A 12323-nucleotide genomic window follows, 5' to 3' on the forward strand; every position below is an offset into this window, starting at 1 on the left:
GAATGACTCGCCGAGGCCGAGTGCCATCTACTGTAAACAGCTTCTGCAAAGGACCTCAGAGTCCCATCTGTTTTTCTTGGCCTCTGTAGTGTCACGTATGCGTATGTGTCTTCTTCTCGTCATTAAAATGCCAAGTTGAAGCAGACGCCAATGAACCTCAGTCTCAAAGCACAATCAAGATAATGTTCCCTAGACGGAGCATAAAAAATAGTTTTTAATAACCACACTTTATAGACTCTGGGTGAATATTTTATAAAAAAGTCATTGTTATGGGCCAGACAGATTCTGAGGACACACGTGAAAAATACTCTCAAATCCCTTTATTGAAATTCACAGCTTTTTTTTTCTCCATCCTGTTTCTACGACCCCGATCGCGGTGACGTCCAGGTAAATACTTCGAGCAGCTGTGCTGTTTTATTTGATGCCACTGTTGCTCATGGTCTGTGCTTTACAGACTCCTTTGCCAGCGACCTCAAAGGCAGCACCCTTGTACGTTGCGACACACTGACTGTCTGTGAGCAAGTCTGGCTGAATCTGTTCCCAGACCTTCTTTTTCGGGTTCAGCTCTTTGTCCGGTTCACCTGCAATTAGGACATTAGAAGACGACGATTCAGAAGGAACTGATCTGATCATCTTCTCCACAGTCCGACTGCTTTATTCATGAAACCTTGATGTTTGATTAACTTGACAAACTTTGAATAAAATAATATATATATATATATTAAAACCTACAACAAAGTTTCACTGAGTCACAGTGTATTGTCCTTAAAAGCCTTTTTTTTTTTGAGTGGAGGATTTTCATGTACTCTCAAACTGATACAATCTATGTAATAAGACAAATTAAATAAAAACTGTGAGATCCTCGAAGAGATTATGCTCATCAAAATGAAACATTTTATTTCCCCCCTTATGAAACTTTCCAACGCGTTGCGGCAAGAGCACTCCAGCACTGCTGTTTGCTCTTAGCTGTAATTCAAAACATCCAAAGCAAACTGTTTTTAGCATCACAAAAGAAAAGGAACTATGGGACGCTGTCATTAAACAATGCGTTCGTATTTGATGTTGCTTGGCATTTGCGTTTAATTTGAAATGGTACATGCTGGTTGGCCTGTGTCGAGGATTATTAAATGTGTTTTATTTCCCAAAGGGCTGCAATTTAGCCCACTTTTCAACTCGAGTGTGGTAACAATCAGTTTTGATCAGAAGCGTGAAAGGGCTTTTGATGAGTGACTTGTGCACAAGGGAATGGGGCAATTACAACCATATACAGTGAGCAGTGAGTGGACTGTAGCTAATTTATCGCGGGGATCTAGTGGGAGCAGCACAGGAAGAAGACAGGCATATTTTATTTCTTATTTTCCAATACATTAACTTCTAACAGTCCCGCTTTCACACTGTAATACTGTCTCAGTTTGAGAAGATAATTTAAATTATTACGAGCTTTTTGGAGTGTTTTGGAGTTGTTGGTGACACAGTGATGGTGTTGAGAGAAAAAAACAATCAGAAAAAATAAATAAATTTGTTTAAGATTGAGAATTGTGTGTTGTTTTTAAAAACAAAATTTTGGAGATGAAAATCAGTGTTCTGGTTCGTTCCTCATCATGCAATTGCACATTTATGTGTGTATTCTTGCAGCATCTAGTTTCTTGTTTCTTATTATTTTATCTTTTTTTTTTTTTTAATTAATTACTAGTCATTTCTGATGACCCCATGTGATTTACAGGCAACCCCACATCGGGTTTTTCAAACTTAGCTTCCTTATTATTGCTTTATTAGTCTGTGTCTTTAATTGTATATCATGTTGTATGTTATATTTGAATGAACTTGTTTTCTCAACAGGGAAGCAATTCATTTTTGGAGGAAGAGGAAGTTGAACATGCTGAGCATTTGCTTGGACCTCTGACTTCAGTCATGTGCAGTGTAAATTTTGAATAAAGAGCAGGAAGTTCAGGGTCGGTACTCGAACCAGATCCATGCTTTTGGTCCACAAAGAAAAAAAATTGTTTTTGTTTTGTTCAGGTTGAGCACAAGAAGAGCAGCTGAGAGGAAATATGGAAATATGTAAACTGGGCTTGAGTTTGAAAACACTTGATCAGATTTGGCTGTAAAGTTCAGAAAACCTTTTAATAATTGATATTTGCCTCATAATACTGACAAAAAAGATTTTTTTTTGAACAGTTTGGTTTTTAACGCTCACTTTTAACGTACTGGTGTATTTTAACCAATCATCATTAAAGCTGGTGATTAACCTATTGCTGACGTGTTGTGTTTGTTCGTACCTGGGAAGCCCTGGAAGGTCACTCTGTCTCCAGGTACTGCACCGCCTGGAGGATCCAGGATTTCCACCTTGTCTGGGGAGCTGGCACACATGACCATGGCCTGAGACACCACTCCCCTCATCTTAGCTGGCTTCAGGTTACAGAGCATGACTGCCATGCGGTTCTGCATCTGCATGGAGACAACATAAATAAATAAATAAATAAATATAAAGGTCATCTCAGATTTACAGCTCATATGCTTAATGAAATACAGAGATAATAAATTTAAACTCAATTTCTTTCAAGTACTTTAATTACACAGATTTAGAAAGTACACAGTAAATCTACGCCCTCCCTTGGTGTATGTGTTTTCTGTTGCATTGTAACATGAAATTAAAAAGGACAGGATTTTTTTTTTTAAAGACTATGACAAATACCATACTGTCCAAGACAAAAACAAAAACACCTACATGTTTTTACTTTTTTTAAATGAAGCATTTTCACAAATATTTTGAAGATACTTTTTTAAAAGAAGCATTTTCACAACTATTTTGAAGATGATCCTGATGTTAAAAAAAGAAATTATGATAAAATAAACAACACCATGACTTCTACATTTTATGGTTGTTAAATACGATACGATTGGGTAAGGGTACTCACAGGGTTGGTACATACAGCGGTATTGACATGATTTGGTACATTTTCAGTGTGAAAAAAATGTGGAAAGTTCCAAAAAAAAAAAAAAAAAACCAAAACAATAAAAATGCCGTTGCAGATGCCACTCTACCTGCTCCAGAGGTACGTGCTTGACCAGCCCACTGACCACCGTTCTGGGTGAAGCCTCTCCCACGTCCACCTGCTCCACATAAAGACTGTCAGCGTCAGGATGCTTCTCTGCTGTGATGATGCGTCCGATACGCAGGTCCAGTCGAGACACGTCCACCTTGGCGTCCTCCTGACTGGGAGCTGCCGGCTTTTTCTCAGCTTTTTCTCCTCCTGCCATCAAAGTAGTAGCAAAAGTTTTTTTGTTACACATTATTCATTACTATGAATAATGAACTTTATTTAAAAAAAAAAGGTGTTACAAAAGTTTAAGATTTTTTTTGTTTGTTTTTCACAACAGCCCCAGTCCCAGCCAGTCAGACAGTAGCAACTCTAATGCGTCAAAAATAGGTTTGCTTAAGCAAAGCATCTGTGACAGTTTTCATGGTATTACACCAAATGTGCATGGTATTATAGAAAATGTGTGTTTCAAAACACAGGGAATGTTTCAACCATATGCTGTTCTTTCAAGGAAAATTATGAAAAAAAAAACGCTGCAATAAGACAATAGTGTGCATCTGTCTGTGATTGGATTTAATTTCCCCGCAAAAAAAGAAAACAAAGCTCACCAATAATAGGCCTCTGGGAGTGGGGCGAGGGGGGGTAGAGTGGAGGAGCTTGGTGTGTCATGTGTTTCAAGTGATCCATTACATAAGCAACAGACAATTATTTACTCTTGTAATTTACCCAAGAAATCTGAAACAGAGTTCAATGAGCCTAAAGAAAACCCCAAAGATAACGTTTGAGTGAAAGTGACCATACAGTAACGGATTCTTCCTCACACAGACAGAAACCATTTCCCTGTTTTGTGTTTTTACAAACACTCATTCCAGAAGATTACACTGATCAAATACACACAGTGTCTTTAATCAGGCCTCTGAGAACCCTTTAAAGAACACAAATTCTAAATCCCAGCCTTTGATATTTAACCATCCTCCTGGGGCTAAGATTCACATGAAGACAGTAACAACACCAGGGCTTCACGAGGTTAACACACTCTAGACCCTCAGTGATGATTGTAAGAAGTGAAGAGAACTCAGTTCAGATGGAACTAATCATGATTTAATGACACAGAGCAATAATAATAACAACAATAAAATAATAATAAAAAAAAAAGAATTCGACTGGACGATTCCATGCATTGAACTGCTAACATCAGAGACCGTAAATAAATAAATGGAGATGGTAACTCAGCTGCATGTTAAAGTGGCACAGTGTGGCTGTGGAAGAACTCAGGTGTCTGCAGTAAATGAGCTCTCCTTTTATTAAACGAGTAACTGTTCAATAACTGTTTTTTTAAAGGTGAGCTGCAGGTGTGATACTATAGAATATAAAGGTCAAGGGTCAAAAATGACAATCTCATGTGGACAGAAGAAACAGCAACGCAGTTCCAACTGAAACAGTTAGCTGCAGGTTTACATATGTATATATTTAAATTCAGCTAGTACCTTTTTTCTCTGCTTTCTTCTTTTTACCGTCATCCTTGGACGATGGGCTCTGGACAGCAGCAGCAGGAGCAGCAGGAGCAGCAGCAGCAGCAGCAGCAGCAGGAGCAGCAGGAGCAGGGGAGGTAGACGGTGCTGGAGCAGAGGATTTGGGAGGAATCGGCTTTGAATTGCACTCAACAGTTGGCTCACCTGATGGCATTGCCACATCCAGCACTGTGGGAGATTGAAAGGGGAGAAAAATGGATATTTGAATGTCACTTTTTTCCCCCCTTCAGTTTTTACTGGAAAACACATTTTTCCTTTCAAACTTTAATGTGAGCAAAAAAACACCTCAGCGTTCACATCCAATACAAGCCTTGCAAAACTATGTCATGACATACAGCTGTGCAGCTTCACTCACCGAGTTGGTTGCATCAACAGAACACAATGAAATGATACAGAGGGAACTTTATTTACGCTCCCAGTGGGAGGACGGCTCTGCTAATGCAAACACTGCTGATGGGAAAATGACAGTGTCCGAGCTGATGAAAACAGGGAAATGGAGCCATAAAGAGGGCACCCATGTCCTACAATAACTCCCCAGCAAAATCTAACCCTTCATTTGAGGCGCCTGATGTTTGAGTTTCTACAAAACATTGTGCCCATGTCTGACAAACATCAGTCTGCAGGCACACCACCATCACCATAATGCCTTTAATTCTACGTTAGGACCTGTGATAAGGCGCTTTTCCGGTTTTGTCTTGGAATTATGGGCAATAACCTGTAGCATGCTCGACATTCTGCACTTTAAGTGTTCTGGTTAGGTTTAAGACAATAAACAGTGCAGACAAAAAACAAAATCACAAAACACAGGGCACAGTAGGTTATGTTTTAAAGTCAATGTTTGAATCAGTAGATCTTTGCTGGAGTGCTACGACCAAACTGATTTGGATATAAACCAAGATATTTAATTAAAGGAACTGATAGCAGAGATGTAGCTTTAAAGTAGTGTAGAGCTCAAAGAGATGTTGTATTTTCTTTTTCTTTTGTGACCGCAGTGGAGTTTTTTTCTGCCATGTGTTTAATGTTGCTGACTGGCTACAACCAGCCATAAGTTTGTTTTTCCAGCTAACGCCAATCAGATAAAAAAAAAAAAAGGTTCGTGTTTTGACAGAGCTATTTTAAACCACAATAGAGCTTCAAAAGGACATATAAACATAACAATCAGATACAATATGTGGAAAATACTTATCTCATTCAACCACATTTCTTCACTGGTCTAAGAACAATATTTATTCCCAGATGAGTTCAAACTTATTTCTCATATTCTCCTAATTATTTTCTTCTTCCCAGCTCCTCAAACAGCTCAGATCTCCCTGTCTCCCAACTGTTTGCCCTTGAGTGTCAGTGTATTTATGTGCATCTCTTCCACATCTTCTGACAGACCAGGTCAGGTCTCCATCACTCTAATTGCTATTCTTACAGCTCACCTGGTGTTTACAGTACAAACCAAAGAGATCTGGTTATAATGAGCTCAAGTGAAAAAACACTCTCGATCTGACCACTGATAGCGCAAAACCAAACGGATTTTTAATGAACAACAAATGACATCAAATGTGGGTGACGACACACACACACACACCCTCTTTACTCAATAAAAAAATGAACAACATCAAGGTTTTCCTAAAAGACAAACAGTAAAAAAAGAAGACAAAATGGCCAACGTGGCCTGGAGTCAAACTCCACGTACCTCCCCTTCTCTTCTCCTTGTCCAGCAGCAGTTTTTTCAGTTCTTCTATGTCAGTCTTCAGCTTTGCGTTTTCCAACATCAGTTTCTTCTCTTCTTTAACACTGGCCTGGGCAACTGAAAGGAGGCAAATTCACCTTTAATTCCACACAGGAACTCAAAGGTCCAACTGACAGATGACATTTCAAAGAGTTCTGAAGAAGAAATACATCCCTGTGTTCTGACTAAAAGAACTGAGTAACTTTTAATATCACATAATTGCATGTTAAACAAAATTTAGCAGAGTTGTTTTTCTTATATATTTTTATATATTTCATTTGTGATATTAGTCAGATTATTTTTTAACACATACAGAGAACATCACCCATTGTATGTCCAGTAACCCCAAAGTCCACCCGCTTATCAATGCTCTAAGACATTTTGATGGAGTATAAGCCGCAGTGAGTACTCACACTCACTTTTTTTTTACACCATATTTAATTCATTTTCATACTGTCTAGACAGTCTGCCTGAAGAACTCGCACTTAAAACTATGTAATCTGCCAGCATGTATATAGCTCTTTTACAAGCGGCCTTTTATTGGCTGACAGAGTTACAATGTATAGGCAGTAATTTGCCGAGTGCCTCCTTACTGCTTTTCTCCTTCAGCAGTTGGACTTGTTGTTTGAGGTATTCGATGATCTGGTCGGCCTCGGCCGCTCGCTGCTCCAGCTTCAACAGGGGATTGTGGCCTGACATCTTCACCAGGGAACGAGCCAAGAACCTAGAAGACAAGACCACTATCACTGTTTCGTCGAATGCAGTAGTTTAAACACAAAAAGACATAGTACACAATAAAACACGAGAGGGGATTTTTAAAACACCATTCTCACTGACTGTGATGCTTTAAAGTTTGCGTTTCAGCCCAGTCACACCACAAACTGCAGCCTCCACTCCGACCACAGACAAAGTCAACTTTGTAATTTCTATAAAGGTGGTACGTGTTGGCTCTTCTACGGGACTGCATTCCATTGTAAGGAGGTGTTAGTAAAACAGTTACAACAGACGTGGCAGCATTTCAAGGCAAAGATCTGGACGTGTGTTGAGCAGAGATACAGGAGAAATTGGACAAAGGATGCTGTGTAGACGGAGCTGGCAGGCAAGAAGAAAAACATGGAGATCTATCATGTAACAGTAGCGGAGGCAGAGGATAGGGTGAGACGGAGGGAGATGATCGCTGCGGTGACCCCTCAAGGATGCTGCAGGGTTTTTGGGTTTTTTTTTCCGGAAAAATTCAATCCTGCATCCAAGAGCAAGCAAGCAGTTTGAGAAAAATGGAACGCTAAAAAAAAAATCATTAGCAGCTCAGAACAGCATACTGGAAAGTTTTAGTGACTTGGACGTGCCATTAATAATAATATTTCTCTCAACGCTATTACTTCTGTATTTTCCTTAAACTTTCTGCAACTCAGTGTGATTGACTGAAGGTGCAGAGAAATTTCTGACCAATGTGGAAGGCTGACAATGCAAAATACACACTTACATATACATACATACATATATACTGTATATATATATATACATATATATATATATATATATATATATATATATAGAGAGGGAGAGACAGAGTTCCTAGTACTTAAATGCTCTGCAGTGAAATCACACCAACAGTGTCACTTTGTAGACCAAAACTGCCAAAGGGCAGTAAACATAGACCATGTGTAGAAGTGTTTTCTCTCTCTGATCCCTTGATTTACACGGCTTTGAAGAGAGCTGGTTTAAATTGGCCAGGCAAAACCTTAGATGGAATACTGTCGGTCTTTCAAGTGACAAGTGGTGAAGTCGCATTCTGTTTATTTTTTCAATCAAACGATCACCACATAGTGCTTTAAATTTTAGAGCCGATGTTCATAAGGGACCATACAGTGTGTTGCTGCTCTGCACAGCTGGGCACCAGTTAAGGTTAAGAGTAATGTCCCTTTATCTACGGAACTTGGCAAAAACTTCTTTTTGGAAGAAAGAGTAAACGAAAAGATTCCTGCAGGCCAAGACACAAGGAAGAAAATTCTTACACATATTACTAGGAGGCGCTGGAAAACAACAGCTGGCCCGAGATGAAAACAAAATGTTGGGGGATGAGGAAATTAGAAACACAAAAGAGCTGGAGTTGATAAAATCAAGGATCAAAGCCTTGTTTTTTCAACTCTGTTGATTTAAACAGTACCAGTGGCGGAGTAATTACAGCAACCATAAAAGGGCTGACCCTATTTGAATAACCTCTGAGCATGGTTCTGTGACGACAGAGTGGCCGGTTGCATAATGACTTCAGGAGGTTTCGATTTCAAATTGCAATTGTGTTGATAAATTAGAGAGTGAAAAAAAACACCTTTTTGTCACCGGCTTAGGTTTCCATTCCGAAGAAGATGAAAATAATATACAATTTAAAGGGTAAAATGATTCCACTCTTAAAATACATGCCGCCATTTCCCCTAGGATATTTTTAGCGGCGGTGTATAACCCAGCTCCCCTCCCATACTTGTAGTCCTGTCTATTTATGTCACTTGTTTAATGAGTTAATAGGAGATACTTATATTTCAGAGGATACAGATGATATAATAATATTTTCACATTGACACGTAGATACATTTGGACTCATTACACAAAAAGTGCCAAGTCATTCCTCTGTTGATGTTTGTTTGATTTTGGAAACAGCCTGAAGCTGCACATAAGCCATGTCCATTATAGAAAAATGACACTGCACGATGTCACGACTGTCAATGTTAGTAATGTTAATACGTTATCCTGATGCAGTTCATTCAAATATGTTTGCCACAGATCGTACATTATAAAATGAAGCCGACTTCAGCAGAGCTACAGTAGCTGGTGACTTTAGCACCTAAAGCTAATAAAGTGTTAATCATTGGTCTGCGATGACCTCAGATGTTCTTTACTGTTTAACCGATGGACACCCGACACCTGGAGGTTTATTATTATTTAGAATACAGTAACAGGGAGTAACTATTATTGTTCGCTGTCCCATCCTTAAAAAAGTCCGCCACTGCCTAATGTACCGCGCGGGACCCTGAATGAATACGAGGACCAATGTGTGTCCCATATGACCAGGATTGTCAGTCCAATTTCACACTCACGATGAGCAGTGATGAAAGGTCGCACACTACATGATCTTTCGCCAGGAAAGGCCTCTGCCTGATTTGTCTCGTCTCAGAAACACATGTGAGAAGCAACAGAAGGAATGAAGTGTGAAACCACCTTATTTTTAGCTCATTTTCATCTCTCCAGTTTGACATCTCAGCATTTGTAAAAGAGTACAGTCTGTGATCTCAGTCATAAGGTTTCATTTTACATTTTCATTCTTTTATCTTCCTATTTGTTATTGTTTTTTGGGGGAGGGGGGTTAAATGTGTGCCCTGTATATCTTAAAAGCACAAATAAAAATACCCTAAATGTGACACAGAGAATGACAAAGAAAAATATAACAACAAGCTGTGCTTCCCTTTGAATGTAACAAGTAGCAGAACATCGGCTAATTACACAATACATCATATACACTTTATCTACACTAATAAGTAGATGGGTTTATTGTATAATTACTAGACCTCATCTCTGTAATTTAAGCTCTTCCAGATAATAGTTAACACAGTCACACCTGTTTTGATTTAAATCTCCCAAATCTGCTGAAATCCAACTTTCTCTGTTATATTGGTGGTTTCTCAGCAGACTGACCAGGAGACACGTGTTTCCTTCTCTAGTGCCCCATTTTCATCATGGTATTTTTATACCACAGTATAAAAATACCATGTGTTTATCTGTCAACCACGCCACTTTGAGAAAAAAAAGTGCAGTATGCCAGCACCACCTGAAGGCATCTTAAAGACCTGCACTTTTTCTCAAAATATAAAGAAAATGTACATTTTGGCCTTTCATAAACGTGAAATATTAAAAGTTTCACTTTTGTTTTTTTATTTATTTAAACCAAATCTGAAATGATTTAAGTTAGGATGTGGTCCACTATTTACAGACCAAAGCCAAATAAAAAAAGAAACAAATAACATTATAATAATTATCAATAAAAATCATCACGTAGTTAAAAACTTAATTTTAATACTGTTTGAGAGTTGTATAAAATTAATTTGGAAGGGCAAAAATCCATAGAGGGGGACGCAAAATTGTGGCAAAAAACTAACAACAATTATTTGTGAATTATTATAATTGTGACTCAATCACAACATATTTGAAAAGAAATTTGTTGTGGTCAAAACCCGGATAGAAGCTGATAATACCAACAGTAAGAAATATGGACTTTGACCTTTGACTAACATTTCCTTAATAGGTTACTTTAATGAAAAGCCTGTAGCAGCTCTTAAAAAAAGAATAGAAAAAACAAAAAGTTTAAATTTACATTTTATGTCCATAAAAGTTAACATGCACTTAATTGCAGGCTTGAACACAATAAAATAATAATACAAAAATAAAATAACTCCTATAGAACATTAGCCCTATTATGTTACATAATTGAAAACACATGTTCGAGGCTGTAATGTACGTGATTAATCTAATAAATAAATGATTATATACATATCATACTCATCTCATCTCATTAAAAAGATAAAATCACAAAAAATCATCCCAATAAAGTAACATTATTAAATGGAATGCAGTTGATGTGACTTACGATGGTTTAAAAACAATTACGTTTATATTATAATTTACGTTTATAGGTATAAAACATATTTGGCATTACTTTTTGGTGAAACAGGATGATTTAACTTTTGAATAAGGGAACACTTGAACGAAAGTGAAAACGTTTGCTTGAGACTTGTTAGGTCAGCAACCTAAGTTTTAGCGCACATGCAAAAAAATAAGTACAAGTAAAATTGAAATTAGGTTGCAACAGTAAAAATACAATAAGAGAAAAAATCCGTGCTGCACTATTAGATCATACAATAAGACATTACTTCACGTTGCATCAGTGAAACCACAAAGGTCCCGTCCAGCTACCACTATTTAGCCACTAGCTTTAATGTTAGTTATTTTTAAAATTGAAATACAGCCAATATAGCGATGAAAGCATGATATTCGTGTGGATATCAAATGAAACACATATATAAATAGAATAACTTTCAGCACAGAAACATGTATAAACTCACATGGAAAGAACCGACACGTTTCAACAGGGGTTGACAGCTGCTTGCCCGTGTATTTTAATGCAAAAGACACAGGAAACGAATCAGGACCCCTTTTGCGTGAATCTGTAAAGCACAGGGATGGATCTGTCTCATTTAATTTGCGTCATATATGTTTTATAGATCCAAACAACGTATATGGAGGCTGTGGCATTTGCCTGTATGTAGTTAAACGAGTGAAAAGAATGTCCGGTCAAGTAATAATGGAACAATATCTCCTTAAACATAAAACAAGCCTTAACTCATATAGAATGTAGTTTGCATTTTTATGTGCACTTTTTCAGTTACAATTGCTCTGACAAACCAATTTTTCTGTCGCGCAAATATGACGTCACGAGTCACGTTCATTCAGCTGTTGACATCGCATCGAGAGCCCAGAAAAGGACTAAATAAAAACAAAAAACAGTATTATTGATTATAACACTGGTTTGTCGACATGATCGCACTGCATTGCCATTAAATATAGGTAGGTAGATCCTGCAAGTATGGGTTGAATGAAAGTAGATACCTATATTTAAAAGGACCCAACCTCGGAATAGTTCCTCTTCTGCATATTGTAAACATGTTATTACATTGGCGACGTTGATTGACAGCTCACACTAAAGCCTAAACTTTTCTCAGATGCCGGTAACATTCGTAGGGAGTTCTCTATAAAGCATTTGCAATTATTTGCTTTTAAAGTAAAGTTGAATGGTGTAATTAACTCTGAATGGAATACCGCATAGAATGTTACGTTTTGTGTAAAACTCACATCAGAGGGTTGGTTAAAGTATTAATCAGGTGTGATAACTATTTTCCTCTTAACATATTTTGTCCTTTAAGTCAGTGACAGGATGAAACCGCTCAAAGACGCTCAGTTAGGAGCCTTCACATTCTTTGCCTC

The 12323-nt window shown here is 37.9% G+C and overlaps 2 protein-coding genes across 2 annotated transcripts in view; one reads left to right on the forward strand and one right to left on the reverse strand.

Moving 5' to 3' along the window:
• Positions 1 to 305: 305 nt before the first annotated feature.
• Positions 306 to 11537, reverse strand: aimp1a (aminoacyl tRNA synthetase complex interacting multifunctional protein 1a). Its single transcript, XM_008316664.3, has 7 exons — positions 11405 to 11537; positions 6887 to 7017; positions 6258 to 6371; positions 4529 to 4741; positions 3046 to 3254; positions 2280 to 2448; positions 306 to 581 (listed from the first exon to the last, which is right to left on the reverse strand). Coding segments are annotated over exons 1-7 (1005 nt in total). The 5' UTR covers positions 11407 to 11537; the 3' UTR covers positions 306 to 414.
• Positions 11538 to 11677: 140 nt separating this feature from the next.
• Positions 11678 to 12323, forward strand: part of tbck (TBC1 domain containing kinase) — a 20513-nt gene continuing 19867 nt past the window's right edge. Inside the window, 2 exon segments of the mRNA XM_008316665.3 lie at positions 11678 to 11906; positions 12267 to 12323. Coding sequence (XP_008314887.1) covers positions 12274 to 12323 — 50 coding nt within the window. The 5' untranslated portion in view covers positions 11678 to 11906; positions 12267 to 12273.

Source organism: Cynoglossus semilaevis, chromosome 9, assembly GCF_000523025.1.
Source record: "Cynoglossus semilaevis isolate Cse_v1.0 chromosome 9, Cse_v1.0, whole genome shotgun sequence".
Taxonomy (NCBI): domain Eukaryota; kingdom Metazoa; phylum Chordata; class Actinopteri; order Pleuronectiformes; family Cynoglossidae; genus Cynoglossus; species Cynoglossus semilaevis.

Bases quoted from the DNA above. Each gene is read 5' to 3' on its own strand.
- aimp1a (XM_008316664.3), bottom strand. The intron at 6,372-6,886 runs GTAAGGAGGCAC...GCCTCCTTTCAG, and splicing joins ACTGCTGAAGGAGAAAAGCA to TTGCCCAGGCCAGTGTTAAA. The intron at 4,742-6,257 runs GTACGTGGAGTT...AATCTCCCACAG, and splicing joins CAAGGAGAAGAGAAGGGGAG to TGCTGGATGTGGCAATGCCA.